General features: G+C 35.4%; 2 protein-coding genes across 4 annotated transcripts; both read left to right on the top strand.

Annotated features, from left to right (window-relative positions):
* The first annotated feature begins 3,177 nt into the window (after nucleotides 1-3,177).
* LOC110689843 lies at nucleotides 3,178-3,903 on the top strand. The gene has a single exon (XM_021866675.1). It carries the CDS (start codon nucleotides 3,178-3,180, stop codon nucleotides 3,901-3,903), a length of 726 nt encoding a protein of 241 aa, XP_021722367.1.
* Nucleotides 3,904-14,307: 10,404 nt separating this feature from the next.
* LOC110689659 lies at nucleotides 14,308-20,346 on the top strand. Of its 3 annotated transcripts, none has more exons than XM_021866428.1 (6): nucleotides 14,308-14,695; nucleotides 16,039-16,188; nucleotides 16,768-16,844; nucleotides 16,957-18,825; nucleotides 19,075-19,222; nucleotides 19,314-20,346. In XM_021866428.1, exons 2-6 carry the CDS (start codon nucleotides 16,047-16,049, stop codon nucleotides 20,033-20,035), a joined length of 2,958 nt encoding a protein of 985 aa, XP_021722120.1. In that variant the 5' UTR covers nucleotides 14,308-14,695; nucleotides 16,039-16,046; the 3' UTR covers nucleotides 20,036-20,346. The 3 variants fall into 3 exon arrangements, with proteins under 3 accessions (XP_021722120.1, XP_021722119.1, XP_021722118.1); XM_021866427.1 differs by lacking the exon at nucleotides 14,308-14,695 and adding an exon at nucleotides 14,776-15,762; XM_021866426.1 differs by lacking the exon at nucleotides 14,308-14,695 and adding an exon at nucleotides 14,776-15,789.
* The last annotated feature ends 542 nt before the right edge of the window (nucleotides 20,347-20,888 follow it).

Raw genomic sequence — 20,888 nt, 5'->3', positions numbered from 1 at the left:
TTACTATAAAGGGAAGATTAAAATCACGTTAAAAGGAATTTTAAATGAAGTCTAATTATGCATACATGTTTACTACGAAGTACATTATTTTTCACTGACTTTTTTATGTAAGTATGGATTAAGCAAAAAAAAAATCTTCGTCTTCTCTTTAAAAGACATCATCAAAGTGCTTCATATTTTGTTCGGAATTATATTGTACCAAAGCTGGCCTAGTCAAATTCTTATAATGTACTTATATTATTAATGTAATTCTCCAAATTTTTAGAATGAGATTGCATCCTTTGATCTTTAAAAAAAAATTAAAGTCAATACTAAAATTATAATTGAGAATATAATTAATCAACTGAAAAAGAAACTCCAAAATCTAGCTTGAAAAAGATAATATTTGTGTACGTCTTTAACAAATTGGAACCGAACCGATTAAAAACTGATTTTTTGAAACCGAAAATCGACACGAATCGTATTTTAGTAAACGCGAAACCGAACCGATCCAAATAAATGTTAAATCGTATAAGAACCGAACCCGTTAACGAACCGAACCAGTTCTAAACCGAACCAAAAAAGAATCGAACCATTGATAACCTGACCCGTTTCTAACCCAAAACCCTTTCAACCCGGCTAAAAACCTTTACAAACCGCAACTCGTTTGCACCGAACCGTTCACTACCCGAACTGCTTACGAGCCGAACTGAATTAAAATCGATAAAAAAAATGAAACCGAATCGAACTGATAATAATTTTAACCGAACCGAAACCAATCCATCGACCAATTAAACCAATTTCAAACCGAACTGTCAAACCATTTTGACAATGCTTCATTACCCATACAATTTTATTCCTAGGATGTGTGCATAGAAATGTTATCTTATACAACTACCTATCGAGTTTGGAAAGTGTGTGGAAAGGTATTCAATAATAGTTTTAACTTTAAATTTAGGGGCTTGTTTAAAAACTCCCCAAAGTGAAAATAAGGTAAATAGAACAAATTATTAGACTATTGCATTATTCATGTACGTAATACTGTGTACTAATTAACTATAAGTCTACAACCATATTATTTGATAACATTTTAAAAGTAAAACACCTACGAAGTATAATTTTGTAATATGTTGAACTACTCGATGTACAATACTGCATTCCTTAAAACAGCTACGGAGTATAAGGAATTAATGGAGTATTGTACATCCATTCCTTTACATCTGGGCTATTTGTTTTTAATGATTTTTAATACACATATTTGACTAAAATATCTCTAATTATGTATAAAAATTAAGAAAGTACTAAGTACTCTCTCTATCTCATAATACAAAATCTATTTAGGTGTTTTCACAGGAATTAAGAAAGTTGTAGACTCGAATCGATCCCAAGATTACCTGAAATCGGGAGGAGAGCTCTAACCACTTGAGCTATCCCTCAATCTCAATAAACATTAGTAATTTAACTATACACATAACTGAGACGAATCTAACTAAACTTAATTTGTTTTGTCATTTTTATACAAGTATATGGCCTATATGCAGGTAAAATTAAATTATACAAATTAAAAAAGAAAGAAAAAATAATTAATTAAATATTGTGGGGCTTCGTGATTTGGGAACGTTAAAAGAAAGATCCGTTGGAAGTCCCATCAAAAGATATTCTAGTTGGAGGGCCTTTTGATACCTGACCAGCCATATTTCCTAATCCAGTCATTTGATCCAAGATCACACCCTTCCTATTCTACTGATTTCGTGTTTTGTTGCCCTTGATCCTTGATTAATGTAAGACCTTGTAACAAAATACAAGCTCATTAGTTCATTGTATAGGGTTGGGTGTGGTTTAAATATTCTTGGTCTTATCTCTTATGTATTTATGTGTAGGCATGTTTTGGAATTTTTCGGATAATTCAAGCAAGGTTAGTGTTTAATATTGATTTTTCAAGAATTATTTACATGCTTGTATCATCCCTAAATATTCTAGACAATACTTGAAATTGAAAGAAACTAGAAACAATGGCTCGTGGAATTTCTGGAACATTACAACTACAAGAATAATCAAGGTAATTCAGGAATTTTCTAGCCAAATTTACCTACCCATCTTCAACTATAAATATTGATGTTGGGCGTATTATTTGAGAGCAATCCACCGCAATCAACTATGTTCCTTTGAGGTTTTCTTACACACAATCTCTCTAACTATTTATTCCTATTTTGGGTGCTCGTTGCTTGTGGGTTATTTTTTTTTTTTTTCCTTCTAATTTTTCCCATGTATGTATAAGTGTGTATCTTTTATTTCATTCCTATTTAATAAATTCTTTTCAATCTTTACCTCTTGTCATATTTCATGAAAGATACTTAACAAGTAATCATTCTGGTCTAAGTGATATTCAAGTCATTGCATGTAGAATGATATTTGTATGTTAACGAATGATATTTCTTAATAAAACAAAAATGTTATATATAAGAATTAGATGATTGGTAACAATACAATGGCTAGTTAAAAAATTATTTTTGAAAAGGTGAAAAGTAAGTCAAAGTTCTAATTAATTATCTTGAAAGCTTATAAACGTCAAATTTTAATTACCTTGTTAAAAAAAATTGTACATTGTGGCTAAAGAGAATTAATGTCAAGCAATCATTTATTAATATACAAATAAGAAAATGGATGAAAAGTTTATATTTTTGTGGGTAAAGGTAATGGTGAAGAAAAATAAGTTAAAAAAGAGAGCACCACAAAGGAAGGTGAGGCCTGACAAATTGTACAGAAAGTGTAGAGAAATTACAAATTATAATGTAGGAAATTTATATTATCTTTGTGGGTAAAAGTAGTTCTGAAAAAAATAATGTATAAAAAGAGAGTATCACGGATCAGAGGAAGATGAGGCAAGACAAAGTGTAGTGAAATTATAAGGTAGATAAATTATAATGTAGAAAATTTATATCACTAACTTATTACAAAAAAATTATCATAAATAGGTTTCTAAATAGTTATTATTGTATTAATAAACTTGCTTAACTTGTATATAGGTGAAAAATTAAAAAAGTCCCTCGTCTAAGGTTTCGAGGTGCGACGAGTCCCTTGTCTAGGGTGTTGTCTAGGCTAGTTTTCGAGTGCTTTTTCAGTGCTATTCCATCCAATTCTTGTGCTTTTTTCATTTGAGCTTCCCTGTTTTGCTTGTGTTACCATAGCTGCTCTAAGATGGAAGAGAATTTGTTGAAAGATTGGGAGAAATTCCGTTTGACTGAGGATGAGGAGGCGATTGTATGTAAGGACTTTGAGGAGGCGACTGACGAAGGTTCAAAATCTCAAATTTGCGTTTCTCTTATTGGTAAAATGCTCACAGGTAGGCCTTTTAATTTTGAGGCAATGAAGAAGACTCTAACATCAATTTGGCGATTACATAATCATGTTGCTATTAGAATGATTGAGACGAACTTGTTTGTTTTCCAATTCTTTTCTATAGAAGATAAGGAAAGAATTCTTGAGGGGTGCCCTTGGTCTTTTGATAACCAAATTTTATGCTTGAAAGAGATTCACCCTGATGAACAACCTTCAGATATCCAGTTTACTCATACTCCGTTTTGGGTGAGGCTCCTGGACGTTCCTTTTGGCAAAAGAAACTCATCCTTCGCATATGATATTGGTGAGTGTCTTGGTGGCTATCTTGACTATGACAGTGTTGATTATTTGGGCTGGGATGAATTTATGAGGATAAAGGTTATGATTGATATTCGTAAACCTTTGAGGAGAGGAGTAAGACTAGCCACGGGGAAAGGTGAAGCAACGTGGCTTGATATTAAATACAAGCGTCTTGGAGATTTTTGTTATTATTGTGGCAGGCTGAGTCACACTGACCGTAACTGTCATTATCAAGAGGAAACAGTTGAGAAGGGTACGGTGGTTGTGTACCAATATGGAACCTGACTGACGGCCTCACCTCATAAGAGGCCAAGGCAAGGAGAAGGATAGGAAATGGTTTGAGAAATTATTTGCTAGGAAACATATTCGTTTCCCTAGCTATAATGATTCTAGTGGGCTGGAAGGAACTTGTGACGCCACGCCTCTGCCCATTATTGTTGTGCAAGACTAGGTTCAAGAGGTGACAGCTACAGAAAATCCTCAGCCCCATCATGATATAAACACTGGTATACCCATGGAGATTGATGGCTCGGTTATGGATGCAGTTCTGGACGGGTATGCTAAATCAAATGTGGTTCAGTCAGAGAAGAAAGGGGGTGTAAAAAGCAAAATCAAACTTTTGAAAAAACCTTCTCACAGTGGGAAAGCCGCTGATATTTGTATTTCTACCCACTTGAAGCGAAAACATGAGACAACGGACTCGGACTCTGACACTTCGGAAGGCTTTGTAAGGAAGCGCAACAAAACAGATCCTTTGGGGTCTTCTGATCAGATTGTTGAGGCAACCCCGCCGCCCGCAATGAGTTACTTATGTTGGAACTGCCGGGGACTTGGTAATCCCCGTGCAGTTAACGCACTCCGTAAATGGTGTGCTTCCCTTAAGCCTAATATTGTATTTCTTTATGAACTAAAATCAATAAAAATGTTGCTGAAAATTTGAAGTATAGACTTGGTTTTTCCTGTGCTTTTGGAGTAAGTAGTATATGCCTTGTTGGTGGTTTGTGTATTTTTTGGAAGGTGGAAAATTTGACTTTTAACCTTGTTTCTTATTCCCAAAATCATATATGTGGGGATGTGACTTTGTTATCAGGGCTTTTTTGGCGTTTTATTGGTATTTATGGCTGGCCGGAGTCTGGAAATAATCACAAAACTTGGGAGCTCATCGGAATTTGATTTCCTCGTACCATGGTCCGGTGTTGATAGGTGGCGATTTTAATGAAATTTTGAGCTTTGATGAGAAGGAAGGGGGAGCTGATTGTGACAGACCTGCCTGTATGATTTTCGAGATATGATTAACGACTGTGCTCTTCGTGATCTTGGCTTTGTCGGACAGTGGTATACTTGGGAAAAAGGTTAAACGGCTCAAACTATGGTTTGTGAATGCCTTGACAAATTTATTAGCAACTCTTCTTGGTGTGATCTTTTTCCATTAGCTTGTGTGTCTCATTTGGTGCGTTTCAAGTCTGACCGCACTCCAATATTGTTGACCCTCAAACAAGCAAAGAAGAAGAGAAAGAAGCGTTGGCGCAGGTCTTTTAAATTTGAATCTGCATGGTTACTGGACAATAATTGCGAGCAAGTTGTTCGTGACTCATGGGCTCGGTCTGAAGGTGGTGACATGAGAGCAAGGCTGCAAATTTTGGAGGTTCTTTGGAGTAAGGCAAATTTTGATGATCTAGAGAAGAAAATTGACGACTTGGAGAAATCTCTCAAAGAAAGCTCAAAATCTGCCCATTTCGGATGCCTCTATTCAAGAATGTGCCAGACTTGAGAAGGGCTTGGAGGACTTATATGAGAAGCAAGAAGCTTATTAGTACATGCGTTCGAGAGTTGCAGAAATAAGGGATGGCGACAAAAATACGAAGTATTACCACCATAAAGCCTCACAGAGAAAAAGCAAAAATAAGATTAGGGGTCTCTATGATGCAGGTGGTAAATGGATTTCGGATGAGGACGACTTTGAAGAAATAATTGAAAAATTTTATGCGGAGTTGTTCACTACTGCAAGCCCCTCCCCAGATTCTTGTTCGGAGGTCTTAGAGGCGATTGAGGCTACAATTTCGAGTGCTGGAAATGATTTTCTCCTTCGCCCTTATACAAAAGATGAGATATTTGTTGCCTTATCCTTGATGCACCCTTGCAAAGCGCTGGGGCCTGATGGAATGCACGCCATTTTCTACCAAAGATTTTGGCATATTGTTGGTGACGATGTGACAAATGTAATCTGTAAAATTCTTGATGGTACTTATTCCCCAGAGAGTATCAACAACACAAAATATAGCTTTGATTTCGAAGGTACAATCTCTGACTCAAGTTTCTGAATTTCGCCCTATTGCTCTCTGTAAAGTGCTTTATAAAATTGCTTCTAAGGCAATTGTGTTGAGATTGAAATCGATCTTGCGGAGAGTTATTTCTGAAAATCAGAGCGCATTTGTTTCGGGAAGGTTGATAACTGATAATGCTTTGGTTGCTCTTGAACTCTTCCATACTATGAAACATCGCAGTAAAGGGCGAAAGGTACTGTTGCAATAAAACTTGACATGAGTAAGGCCTACGACAGGGTGGAATGAAATTTTTTAGAGGGTGCTCTTGTGAGAATGGGTTTTGTGGATCAATGGGTTAGGATGGTGATGGAGTGTGTCTCTTCTGTTTCATATTCCTTCATTGTCAATGGGCAAGTTTGTGGAGCTGTTAAGCGTTCTAGGGGTCTCAGGCAAGGAGATCCCCTCTCTCCCTATTTATTCATTATTGTTGCAGACGTCTTCTCGGGAATGATGAATAAAGCTTCGAAGGACAAGTTGATTCATGGGGCTCGGGCTAGCTGCTCGGATCCGGAGATTACCCATCTCCTTTTAGCTGATGATAGTCTACTCTTTGCTAGAGCCAACCGACAGGAATGCTAAAAAATTGTTGATATTTTTAACAAATATGAAGCAGCTTCCGGACAAAAAATTAATTATGATAAATCGGAGGCCTCCTTTAGCAAGGTTGTTATTAAAGTGAAGCAAATTGAGTTGTTGGAGGTTCATCAGATAAAACGTGTGCAGGAGCATGTCAAGTACTTAGGCGTTCCTACGATCATCGGGAGGTCAAAAAAATTCATTTTTAGAGCTCTCAAGGATAGAATTTGGAAGAAGCTTCAAGGGTGTGGAAGGAAAAATTATTGTCTAGAGCCGGTAAGGAAATTCTAATAAAAGCAGTCATTCAAGCCATTCCGACGTATCTCATGGGTGTTTACAAGCTCCCGGTTTCATTTATCAAGGACGTTCACTCCATGACGGCTAGATTTTGGTGGGGCCATTCGGATTCACAAAGAAAGACTCATTGGGTAACCTGGGATTCTTTATTTTCTCCCAAGTGTTTGGGGGGCATGGGGTTTAGAGACATGGAAGTCTTCAATATTGCTCTATTGGGTAGACAAGCATGGCGACTCTTAACCGCTCCTTCGTCTTTGTTTGCACGTGTATTTAAAGCAAAGTACTACCCAAATTCTGATTTTTTGGGAGCTGCTTTGGGTCCATCTAGTAGCTTTTTGTGGCGAGGAATTTGGGCTGCGAAAGCTCTTCTGAAGGAGGGGCTGATTTGGAGAATTGACAATGAAAATAGTGTAAACATTTGGGATGACCCTTGGCTTGCTAATAAAAATGGAAGATTCATTTCCTCTTCGAAAGTTGATCACTTGAACAATGTGTGTGATCTAATTTCTGCAGACCACAGGGAATGGAACTATGAGCTTCTTGTTCAACATTTAAATGAGAGAGACGTCCGATGTATTATGTCGATCCCTTTGAATGAAAAACTTCCCAACGATGCTATTACTTAAGCTTTCTCTAAGGGTAGTGCCGACTCTGTAAAATCAGCTTATATGCTTGGGAAATCTTGCGATCTCGAGAGCTTTCACCATGCCTGGGTCGAAATCTGGAAGATGGAGGTCTCCCTGAAAGCTCGCCACTTTACCTGGAGGGTCTGTATGGGTACTTTACCAATACACGCTTTGCTAAAATATAGACACATGATGGAGAATGAGTGCTTCCCTTGGTGCCCTGGTGAGAAGGAGACCGTATGTCACGCCTTGTTTAATTGCAGAGCTGTTCGTGATTTGTGGACAGAGTGTGGTTGTGAAGAGATTCTCAAGAATTGTGATACTCTCTCTTTTGCTGATTTGATTGTGTCGTGGAAGAATGTGAATGCAAAAACGAGGCAGAGGGGAGTCTTCTTGATGTGGTGCGTATGGCATCGACGGAACGACAAAGTTTTTAATAATGAAGAAGCTCCCCATAAATTGATTATGGAAAGGGTTATTAGACTGGTGGAGGACTGTAGCAGCTACAGCTTAAAGATTTATGGGCCTCGTGTAGCTGGTGCAAACAGGAGCTCGAAGATCTAGCTGCCTCCTCCAATCCTCCAAACGTGGTGAAGATCAATTGTGATGCCTCGATTTCAGCAGAAGGTTGGGTGGTGGGGCTAAGTATGGTTGCCAGAGACGATGCAGGGGATGTGATATTTGTGGCAACTAGGAGATTCAGAGGTTGGCTTGAGCCTGAGAGTGCTAAAGGGAAGGCCTTAGTGATGGCTACATGTCTCATAAAAAAGTTCCAACTCAAAAAATGTTATCTTTGAATCTGATTGCAAATTTGTTGTCTCAAAGCTCTCGAAAGGGGTCTTCCTGACTAATTTAGATTCTATCTTGCAAGATGCTATATGTAATGTGTCGTATTTTAATTTTGCCTCTTGGTCTCATGTAAAGCGAGAGAGTAACTTTGTGGCTCATCATCTTGCTAAGCTAAATCCCATTTGGGATTGAGCAAATATGGGTAAATCATAGTCCTTGTGAGATTTCCCCGTATGTTTATATGGACAAAAGCTTGATTAATTAATGAATGAGACTTTGTGGTGTGTAAAAAAAAAAAAAAAAAAAATTGCTTAACTTGTTAATTACATTACTATCCAAAAAAAAGGCATCTTGTCAATTACTACCTAAAAAAAAATTATTGTTATTTACTATCAAGGCATCTTGTCAATTACTACCTAAAAAAAAAATTGTTGTTTTTTTACTCCCTCCGTCCCTTATCAATATGCCTATTTCCCATTTTTCATGGGAATCAAGGAACTTAAAGATTCTTTAAAACTCATGATTGGGAAATACAAATGTGCATGTGGGGTTATAGATAGAGAGAAAGAAAAGGTAGTTAGTAATTATTGAAGAGATAGAGAGATAAAATGTTGGAAAATGATGTCAAAAGTATAAAAAAAATAAAAGAAAATTGATGACAACTCATCAAAAAGAGAGAACATTGTCAAAAAGTACATTCTTTAAATAGAAATAAGCATGTAGTTTTGAAACCCCCAGAAAAGTAAGTAGGTATGTAGAAAAGGGACGGAGGGAGTACTATCTTAAAAGTAAAAAAATGTTGTTAATTACTACTCATAAAAGTAATTAAAATCTACAATTACTACTTCCAACAATTTTCCAATATATTAACATAACTATGACATCACTAATTACCTTAAGTATAGTTTATCCCATTTTAATCTCATTTTTCTGACTTTTTAATCACCTTATCAATCGAAAATGTAATTTATGGTGTCATTAATCAACTGAAAGATGTAATTTATGTCATTTAATATTATTTTAATAATTTATCAATGATTTTTCTTTATTTTCTAGCTTAAATGTAAATTAGATTTGACATGATGATAGATAACGTCATAATGGACCGATTTGCCGGAAATGACTAGAGGTAATAATCGTACAAATTAATCACTTCCAAACGTATTGGCACATTGTTGGTCCATCTATTTGTGCTCTTGTCCTCGATATCTTACGAAGTAGCCTTATGCCCTCCTTCATTAAAAGGTATTTTATAGTTTTGATTCCAAAAAGGAAAAATGCTGATAAAATGTCCGATTTTTTCCCTATAAGTTTGTGTAATATAATCCATATGCTAGTATTCAAAATGTTAGCAAATAGATTAAAATTGTTTCTTAATGATAACATCTCTACAAATCAAATTAAAGCGTCTTTACACCGAGGAGATTAAATGTTTCATCATATGAAGTCTTCGATGGCTATAAAAGGTAATTTTGCTCTCAATTTGGATATAGCAAAAGTTTATGATAGGGTGGAATGGGATTTCTAGAAGTGTTTTTGGTAAAGATGAATTTTGAAGGGAGGTGGATTAATAGTCATAGAATGTGTTCGATCGGTGAGATTCTTGGTGTTGGTGAATGGGAAACCGGGTGAGGAGTTTAGGTCGGGTCGAGGCATCCGATAGGGGGATCCTATCTCCCCATATCTCTTTATTTTGGTGGTCAAGGCCCTCTTGAGTTTGTAAAGGAAGTCTTTAGAAATTGGGGCATTACACGGGCTTCATGTTGCTAGATCGGCTCCCTTTTTCTCTCACTTGTTTTTTGCAGATGATTGCGTCTGTTTTAGCAAAGTCACAGTGGAAGAAGAAAATGTGATCAAAGATGCTAAGTCCTTCAATTCTATGATGAGCGAGCTTCAGGTCAAATGGTAGATCTTTATTGGCAAAACAACGGTTTCATTTAGTAGAGGGGTTGATGAGGGGAGAAGACATACTATTGCTTTGTCATTGGGATGAGAATTGTGGACATCCAAGCCATGACAAATATTTGGGTTTACCATTGGTGGTGGGAAGATAAAAAAAAAGTGTATCACCAAAAGAATAAAGGAGATATTATATGGAAGAAGTTGCAAGGATCGAAGGGGGTGAGTCTTTCAAAAGCGGGTATAGTGACCCAATCTATCCCTACCTACATGACGGAATCTAGCTATTCTGTTCACTCGGCCTATAGACTTATTTTTTATCAGGGAGATGTGGATGGTAAACGTTCAGATGATAGGTCGTCAAGACAAATTTGGAATATGATTTGGGGGATAGCTGTGTCCCTTGAATAAAGAAGTTCCTCTGAAGGACTTGTAATGAAGTGATCCTTACAAGATTTTAGACTTGAGAGCATCTCTAAAGATTGCAGTTATTGTGGGGCGAAAGAGGATAATGTTGTGCACTCTCTGTCAAAGTGCACTTGGGCAGCTAGCATTTGGGAGGCTAGTGGATTTGGTGAACTAATTGAGGGGCAATGGAGGTCTTTCATGGACTGGATTATGGAGTGTATAATGAATTTGGAGGAAGAGGTGCTAAAGTGGGTGATGGTGATCTGCTGGGCAATTTGGGGTGTACGTAATATATAGTGGGCTATTCGAAGATGAGTTGGACGACCGTATGGAGGTTTTGCAGTATGTGGGGAAGCTTATGTGTGAGATGAACGAAGAGATTAAGGTCTACAATCCGAGCAATGGCCTTAACTCAAAGGGTTGTTGGTCGGCTCCTACTACTACAGGCTCAATAAAAATTAATGTGGATGCCGAGGTGCCGGAGAGTCTAGGTCTGGGAGTTGGGATGGTTGCGAAGGATAGTGGGGGTATTGTGTTGTGGTGCGTTAGTTAGTGAGTAGTTTGGTGGTTCTTGGGACCCAAATTGCATTGAAACAAAGGCTAATTCTGTTTAATAAGGTAGAGGGGGAAATAAGGTAACATGAACTTGCTCATGTGCCCCTTTAATTGGGCGTGCCCGGTAGGGTTACGTGGGAAGATATTTCCTAATTCTGTTTGTAATCTAATTTTGAATGACTCTCGTTTAAGTAATGAGTAATTTATTCCCGTTGGGGCTTTGTTTAAAATAAGAAAGGTAGTAATTAACAACTTTTTTGTAAGGTAATAATTGACAAGCTAAGACGCCCTTTTTGGGTAATAATTGAAATTTATCCTAATTAGTTTTCTTGGTTTGTGTTTTCTTCAAAAAAAGATTAATGTAAAGTTTCATAATATCAAATTTTTATATATTTTTAATAATATTTAATTATATATTTATATCTAAGGTCAAATTAAAGAATTGAAATGTGTGCTAAGTTTAACTACGTCTATTATTTTGGGACAAAGGAAGTAATTTGTATGTAAGGTGAGTCACCTGCTTGATTTTAGAATACATGAATGCAATCACATTAAGAAATTCATACTTAATATTGTAGAATGAATGCCTAAGTTGAATAAGTAGCTCTTATAGGATTTAGTTGAAAACTATAAAATATGTTAAAAAGATTTATATATAAATTCAATATATAAAAATTTAAGTCACATAAAGGTTTAACAAATTTTTAAAGCTTAATAATGGTATTAATTTATCATGATTATGGCTTAAAAAATGAATAAAGAAAGTAATAAACAAATATACAGGGTATGAAAATTGTAATTATTTTATTTTATTTTTTATTTTTTTATCATGCACTCTGTATTATTTTATTTTATTTTTTTCTTTAGATGCTAGATAGTTGTGAAAAAAAAAATTCCCAAAACTTCTCATAACAACGTGTCATTGATAATTGAATATTGAAAGTTGTGAATTGTTGATACATAATTTAAACTGTGTCTTAAATTATTTTATGCATTGTGATATATATATGGAAATGATAGAATGATTATTGCATTAGTGATCGATTTAACAATAACACATGATTCAAATAATCTAAATTTGAGACAAAAATATTGATTATAATGTGAAAGTTGAATGTTGATTGATCAACATATTTATGTAAATAATTTTTATGCTTTTTTATTTTTTATTTTATTTTTTTATAAATGGAATAGTTTTTTAAAATTTTGGAAACTCACATTATTAAGCAAAATTTTATTTCCTTTTTCATTATTTAGCTTTTAGGGGGAATTTAGGTAATTTAAAAATTTGGACACCAACTTTTCACTCCCCTTTGCCTCTTGGTTTATGTAATCACCATGTACTAAGAAATTTATATCTTGTCAAAAAAATAAAATAAAATTCATATAGTCACCACGTACTAAGAAATTCATATTTAATATTGTAGAACTAATACCCAATCTGGTAGGTAAGTACTTGTTATACGCTTCTACATACACAAATGATTAGTTGAAAACTTTAAAAATGTTTATAAGATCTATATAAATTTTTAAAAAAATTTAGAAAGCTTAATGGTATTAATTATCATGAATATGGCTTAAAGTACAATAAATAAAGTAATGGGTATGAAGCATGAAAATTCTAATAATTTTGGTCATACACTTTGCATTATTTTAATACATTACTAGTGTGTGCCTCGGGCAATGCTCCGGATTGCTAGTTTGTGTACTTCTTCAATTTGATAATTATGTTCAACTGTGTGTATAGTTGGTGTGTGGTTTGAGCGTTGTCTCGGGTTTCACTTTTTTTTACCTCATATATATTTATATTCATCTTGTGAAAAATAAATGAATTATATTACCTCTAATTTACTTAATAAATGAAAGGAATACATAATATTATTATGTGAAATTTAAAACATTAATAAAAGTTAGTTGAGATGGTAAATGTATTATCAAAAATTTTCCACAACTTCTTATACATAAGTAAATGGATATTGAACAGTGTGAATAACTAATACATAATTTTATGCATTGTGATATTTGGAAGAAAATGACAGAATAATTATTGCATTAGTGATCAATTTGACAATAACAAATGATATGAAAAAAGATCAAAATTTGTGACAAAATTATTGATTATAATGTGAAAAGTTGAATGTTAATTAATTGACATATTTATGTAAATGATTTTTAATTCCTTATTAATAGAATAGTTATCTAAAATTTTGAAAACTCATATTATTTTGTAAAATATCATTTATTATTTTGTTTAGCTCTTAGGGGCAGTTTTTGGATAGTTCAAAAGTTGGACACCAACTTTTCACTCCCCCTCGCCCTGGTTTACATAATACGGAGTAGAGATTTGTGTTATATTATTAATTTTTCTAAAACTCAAAAATTAGTTTCCTTAAAAACATATTATAGTACTCCAAAAGTATCCTATTCTATAGTTTAATTTTAGTTATATATATATTTTTTTTGAATAAATTTTAGTTATATAGTTTAGTTTCCTTCTTATCATCTTGAAATAAATATTAAAGAGGCTAAACGTTCCATTTTAGAATGTTCGAAGATTTTTTTCTATCAATTTAATTTTAATCTCCTTTATGAGGAGATATTGTGAGCAAACAATTGGCGTTCAAAAAGATCACATTGAATTTCTCCATAACTTCCTGCCTTGTGTTCTTAACACTGTTTTCAATTATTTAAGACAATAGTAGCCCTCGTTGGGGTTTCTTTCAAAAAAAGAAAAAAAAAAAAAAGAAATATCCCTCCATAACTTTCTAATAATTACTCTGTATTTTGTTTAAAAAAAAAAAAAATCCAAAAGTTTTTATTGAAACACCTTTCCATTTTTATACTCCCATAAAACAAAATAAAAAGTCTACAAAACTTGTATCACCCCTTTTCTTCTTCGCCTTAATCCGTAATCAAAATTTTACAATAAATCCCAACTAAACTCATTAGCTAACCCCACATCCCTCAAATCCTCACACGTTATATATTTCATTCACAAAAAAACAATCAAATTAATTAAAAATTAAATAAACCTAAAAATTACACGGTTTATGCTAATGTGTCCTCAAAGTGAGTAAATAAGACAAAACCCAAACTTTATTATTATTATTATTATTATTATTATTATTATTATTATTATTTAATAAAAATTACTTGTAATAATAAAAATAAAATAGTACTCCATAGAATAGAATAAAAATAAAATAAATAAAATCAAAACAACCCACTTTTCTCACAAACACACAAAAAAATTAGGAGAGAGAAAGCGATAAGACTTGCAAGAAAAAGAGTAGTGTGAAAGAAAAACTTAACTTAACCCAAACTATTCCAAAACCAAAACAAATACCCCATTTTTTTTTTTTTTAAGTTTCACTCTCTTCATTCTTTTTTCTACCACCACCATTTCCACCGCCGTGTAATCCGCCGTACTCTCGCCGCTACCTACCCACCGGAAAACAATGTTCATTTATTCTTCACTATTTTTCCTTCTAAAAACTGCATTTTTCTGGGTTTTTTGAGAATTCTTCTGGGTTCGATTTAATTTACTCTAATTTTACTGGATTTGTCTTTACTCATCCGATCTCACTTCTAGCTTTTTCTGAGGTACTTGCAGAATCTATTCCTTTTTTAATTTGCATTTTTTTCTAGTTGTTTAGTGTACTGTCTTTATTTTACTCTCTTTTTTGGCTGCTTTTTGGAAAAAAAATCAGCTTTTCTTGTAATTTGCCTTTTTCCCTTTTTTTTGTTTTCTAATTTATTAATAATAATAGTTTTTTTGTTTTTTTGGGCTGGGTTATTATTGTACACTTTACTTATTATGCAATTGTAGGTAAAATCAAGCTAATTTTCTCAGATTTTAGTGGCTAGATTGGAATGTGGGTTGAGTAATTTGGGGATTTCTGGGATTTTTTTTATAGAGATTTCTGAAATTTGATGTGAAATTTTTACTGGGTAAGTTCGTAAATTTACTGGGTATGTGCTTAAATTCACTCCAAATATCACTGAAAAGGTCTCAATCAACCAATTTTTCACTGGATCATTTTTTTTTTAGTTTTTTAATTTTTCAATGTGAATAGTATAGTTGTTTTACTTTTAGTGTATGATTTGTCAATGATTACAATATTGGGGTTGTAAAAGTTCCCAGAATCAAGCTAATTATTATTTTTCATGGTGGTTGGAATAGAATGTGGGTTGAATAATCATGCTGAAGATGGGTTTTATTTTTTTAATTCTAATATAAATTTTGTAGGATGGTGATTGATTGATTTCCTTGAGATTTACGCTGGCGGGTAGTTGGTGTTCTATTCAGCTTTGATGTGAAATATCATTTGGGTGTACAGTAGAAATCAGTGGATTAGTCCCTATAATTCTGATTAATCTGTAAATTCCTTTTTTATTCTTCTATGCTTTTGTTCCTGTTTGTTCCCCTGCTTTTTCTGTGAGTTTTATTAGCTGACACTGAGAGGTCTTTGTTGAGGAGGAGGTTTATATGGGGTTTTGTTTTCCTGGATACAAGTTGTGGGCATTGTATTTGATCTTTCTCGAAACTTACCCGTCTTGTTTTGAACTAAATTCGAGATGTTTTATCTCTTATTCTTTGCTGTCTGAGCTGCTGTTTGTTCTTTCATTCTATGCGGGGATGTTGAGTACATGCATTTATGGTGGAGAAGGTTGCCACTTTGTTAGTACTTTCAATGGTTAGACAGTTTTTATATGATACTTGATCTCAGTTTTTGTGTTTGCCGTGTGTGTCTTGTTTTGGTGTGCAAAATTATGTATGAATTGATGCATCGTTTTTGCTAAGGACTGAAAGATCATAAATTTGAATACAGTGCGTTAGATGCTCTGATTTGGTTCTTTGTTTGCCCTGTAAAGTGATTTCACATTGTGCTTCGGCTACTACTAAATGATATAGAGGGATTAAGGTTTGAAACATGTTGTGGCAGGTGCTCAAATGAATGGGATTCAACTGAATGGTAAACCTCGTGGTTCTGAGAAACCTGTGCCAGGATGTTTGGGAAGAATGGTCAACCTCTTCGACTTAACTTCCGGCATGTCTGGAAACCGGCTTCTCACTGACAAGCCGTATAATGACGGTGATTTCTCTTACTCGTACTGTCAAATATTGTTTCTTGGGCAACCAACTTATACGTTAACTTAGGCTTGTAGAAGTTTAGATTGGATGATGCAAAGTCCAAGTTTCTTGGCGTAATGACATGCAGGGGTGCATCATATTCTATGGGGATCTTCTTTTGCTTCAAATAATGGAGTACTGCCATTGAATACTGCTTTTTTGTAGGATGCTAGCATCAATTGAGCTATCATGAGTCCATGTCCATTATTTGTAATATGTGTTAATCTTAGTTTATGCAATTATGAAGCTGTTTTAAAAAAATTCCATTTAGAGTTTCATTTGTTTCTTGAATGTTAGCAACTTTCTTTCTTTTTTTTTTAGATGAAATAAAAATAAATCATATTATCTCATTTGGACACGTTATATGTTTATCCTGACCATCACATCTTCTACATGATATATATATATTGTCCTTCATTGCTGCTTTTGTGGAGTTTGTGCTGTCAAATTAGCATTTTCCTCATAAAAAAGGTTGCAAATCTACATATTGGGTAAAGACTATGGGGCTAGCTCTAATGACAATAAGCTGATTAATTTGCAGGTTCTTCTTTATCAAGATGTCGATCTGATGTCTCTAGGATGTCGAGCATTAATGCGGATGAGATGGAAGATAAAGTGGTAAATAGAATATTTTTCTGATGTTTAATAGATTCCTTTTGTTGTTTGCTTAATTATCATGTGCAGTCAAATTGTATTCTAATCTTATTTTTGTGGTTTGTTTGATTTACAGATGGTCTCCGACTTAAGGAGGTCTTCATCAAACAGAAAAACTAATGGAACTCCCGTAAAAATTTTAATAGCTCAAGAAATGTCAAAGGACTTGGAATTTAAACAGAAGCCACCTAATGTAGTAGCAAAGTTGATGGGACTTGATGTGATTCCTCAGCAACAGCCTGATTTTGCTCCCCAGAGGATTCAATCAAGAGGTTATTATCGAACAAGTCACTCAGAGATACCAGTAGGATATTGGCAGGAAGAACATGACTTTCTCAACAAGCAAATTGATAGTGAGGCTTATCCTTATCGAGATCAGGATGAATATAAGGACATATATGAGATCTGGCAGCAATCTCAAAGAACAAACTGTAGAAGAGATAAATCGCCTCAAAAGGGTAGATTTGCTGAAAATGTGAATGAAAAAAAGCTGGCACTCATTCGTCAAAAATTTATGGAAGCAAAACGCCTTTCCACGGATGAGAAGCTACGACAGACCAAGGAGTTCCAAGAAGCTTTAGATGTGTTGAGTTCCAACGGTGACTTGTTTCTCAAAGTTCTTCAAGAGCCAAATTCTTTGTTTTCTCAGCAGTTCATTATAGGGGAATCCATCTCTCCGTCTCCAGAAACCAAACGTATTACTGTCCTTCGACCTTCTAAAATGGTGGGCGATGACAAATTTGATGCACCAGCTAAGAGGAATGAAAAGCAAGTAAAGAAGCAAGTTTCGTTAAACCAGGTCAATGCTTGGGATAACCAGCATAGGGGATTTCCGCCTACTATATCATCCTGGAAAGTTAGTGATAGTCCTCCTATTCAGCCAACCCGGATAGTGGTGCTGAAACCTAGTCCTGCTAAGGCTAATGAACCTAAGGCAGTAATCTCTTCAACCCCATCCTCTCCGCGGGTTCTACCGAGTGAAAGTTTCTTTGAAGAACCAGAGGATGAGGAGGCCCGAGAAGCAAGGGAAGTGGCAAAGGAAATCACGCAACAGATGCGTGAGAATCTGGCAGGTCATCGAAGAGATGAAACATTACTTTCTTCTGTATTTTCTAATGGCTATACAGGGGATGAAAGTTCTTTCGAAAAATCTGAAAATGAATTTGCAGCTGAAAATATTAGTGATTCTGAAGTTATGTCGCCAACGTCAAGGCATTCTTGGGATTATGTCAATAGATTTGGTAGCCCATTTTCTTCGTCATCTTTCAGCCGTGCATCTTATTCGCCAGAGTCGTCAGTTTGTAGAGAAGCCAAAAAGAGACTTTCTGAGAGATGGGCCATGATGGCATCACATGGAAACAACAATAATAATCATGACCAACGGCACATTCGAAGAAGTTCCAGTACGCTTGGTGAAATGCTTGCACTTTCTGAGATCAAGAACTCTGAAATATGTGAGGTTGAGGACAACAATAAAGATCAAGATCCCAGGGGATCAACTTCATGCTTGAATAGCAATATGGATGCAAGAGAATGCGGTTCTGATTCTCCCAAGAATCTTTTGAGATCAAAATCAGTCCCTGTTTCATCTACAGCTTATGGAGAAAGGCTGAATGTTGATGTCACCAGTCCAGCACATTGCAAGGGGGATTTTTCGAAGGAAATAATGAAGGCAAAGGCATCAAAGACCTCATTCACTGGGAAGGTCACAAGCTTGTTTTTCTCAAGGAATAAAAAATCTAGGAAAGAGAAGTCCAGCAAATCACTTTCTAATGATGAATCTCAACTGGCAGCAGCCGAAACTCCCGGATTCCTGGCACCTCCTGGAAGAACAAGCAATGATCATTCTGAGGGGGTGCTATCTCCAACTTTGCAGCTGCATAGGGGGCCTGTTATGACAAATCTTAGTGATACGAGACTTGGACAAGGCGTTAGTTCACAGCAGGTAAATATGATTCATATGAATTGTAGTCTTGTATGATGTTTTGCACCTAAATTTTGTTTGTATGACTTGCTGCTTTTGCATTACTGATGCTTTCTCTGGAAGTTTTTTTTTTATTTTTTTTATATATTTTTATTTTTATTTTTAATGTCATGTTTAAATTATTTAATTTCTGTTTGTGATCTGGGTATGCCTTTGAAGTTTTTGCAATCACAAATTGTATGTTTATAAGTATGTTCTGTGGTTCTGTAGGGATTTGCTGTATCCCAGCCAGGGGCACCTGTAACTCAAGGTGAGAATCAGGAACAACCTAGCCCTATCTCAGTCCTGGAAGCTCCATTTGAAGAGGATGACAGTGCCTTACTTGGATGTTCTCGTAGCATTGAGTCTCATTTGCATGGTATTTAACTTTTCTGTTTTTTTAACATGATATTTTATGTTTACTGCCCTTTATCACTGACCAAAAATTTCCTCATTTATTCATAAAACAGGAGAGCATATTCCTCTGAGTCTTGGCAAGTCTAATTTGATTGATAAATCACCACCAATCGGATCAATTGCAAGGACCTTATCATGGGAAGAATCCTTTGCAGAAACGTCCACCAACTATCCTTTAAGTTCTCCGTTTGTATCCCCAGGAGCAGAGGATGATGAGGTCGAATATCTTTACTTAGTTCAATCCCTACTAACGATGGCAGGTCTTGATGATGAGGGACAAGTGGGTTCAAATTTGGCCAGATGGCATTCCCCGGACAGCCCATTAGATCCCCTCTTGAGAGATAAATACATCGACCTGACCGCCAAGGAGCCATTACACGAAGCGAAAAGGAGGCAGCTAAGATCATGCAGAAAGCTCGTCTTTGACTGTGTTAACGCGGCACTAGTGGACATTACAGGTTTTGGAACCACTGCTAGCCATTGGGGTGGATCATGTGTTAGGCCTAGCCACGGGTGCTTGGAAAGTGGGACAGGGACAGCATTGGCAGACAAGGTGTGGTCCTGGATGAAGGAATTGTTGCCGGGCGAGGTCAAGTTCCTTTCAGTTGATTGTGGGGACAACCACAGCTTGGTAGAGAGGCTGGTGAGGAAGGAAGTTACAGGGAAAGGGTGGAATGATCAAATAAGATTACAAGTTGACAGTATCGGCAAAGAAATTGAAGGGAAACTTCTTGAAGAACTTGTAGAGGAGTCAGTAGTTGAATGGACCAGTTGAGACCGCGAAGAAGGGTGCTTTTTTCGTCCCTTGTTTTTCCCCGTAATCTTTGTTTATTACACTCTAATTAAATTATTATTCCAAGTTACTTATTTTGTGTATCAATGGTAACTAACTCAAAATTGCTAATCCTTTTTTTCCTGATCTGTTTAGATGGAAATTGTTGCAAAAATGTGTATCTATTCTGGGTTAATATATATCTTCTGTCTTCAGTGTATTTAACTGTATTTGAGATGGAAAGATAAAATAGAGAGAGGTATTAAGATCTGTTTCTTGTCATCTGTCCCCATCATTTTATATCCCCTCGCATATGTCATGTTTGGTGGCATTAAATGATCTTTGCTTACTTTTTTTTTTTTTTTATAAACAATATCATCTCTCATATTTATGTTTTTTCATTCATATCAACCTCTGTATTCTTCGGGTTCATGTTGGCCTGCTGGGTTACTTCAGGTTCGATACGATAACTTCAGGTCGGGTTAGTAGGCTGGTAGCCATGGGTGCTCTTGGTCTCGCGTCCAAGCTAACCAGCTTTGGCTGTGGAGTAGCTGAGGTTTGGGGCAGACTCTGACTAACTGCCGAAGTCGTACAAGCTGAATTTTTAAATTATAAACTTTCATCATAGTATTACAAGTAAATAACAATAAACAAAAACAACAAACTGGGTTGGTGGGTTTAGAAGCAGAGTTGGTTCATCAGTATTCGGATCTACTTCTTGTATGAATCTGTGATTGGAATCGGTTGTTTGGTTAAAGAATTGAGTGACTAGAATAAATTTAATTTGAAGAGTGAATAGTGTAAAAAGTCGAAATGTTTCATTTATTTAAACACGGAGGGAGTAATTGGAATACTT

The sequence above is a fragment of the Chenopodium quinoa genome, unplaced genomic scaffold (genome assembly GCF_001683475.1).
Source record: "Chenopodium quinoa cultivar QQ74 unplaced genomic scaffold, ASM168347v1, whole genome shotgun sequence".
NCBI classification, from domain to species: domain Eukaryota; kingdom Viridiplantae; phylum Streptophyta; class Magnoliopsida; order Caryophyllales; family Amaranthaceae; genus Chenopodium; species Chenopodium quinoa.
This window is presented reverse-complemented; position numbering and strand designations above follow the sequence as displayed.

Coding starts and splice junctions, on each gene's coding strand:
- LOC110689843 (XM_021866675.1), top strand. CDS start 3,178: ATGGAAGAGAATTTGTTGAAAGATTGGGAGAAATTCCGTTTGACTGAG.
- LOC110689659 (XM_021866426.1), top strand. CDS start 15,582: ATGGGGTTTTGTTTTCCTGGATACAAGTTGTGGGCATTGTATTTGATC. Junction 15,790..16,038: donor CTTTGTTAGTACTTTCAATG/GTTAGACAGTTT, acceptor ATGTTGTGGCAG/GTGCTCAAATGAATGGGATT. Junction 16,845..16,956: donor ATGAGATGGAAGATAAAGTG/GTAAATAGAATA, acceptor TTTGATTTACAG/ATGGTCTCCGACTTAAGGAG.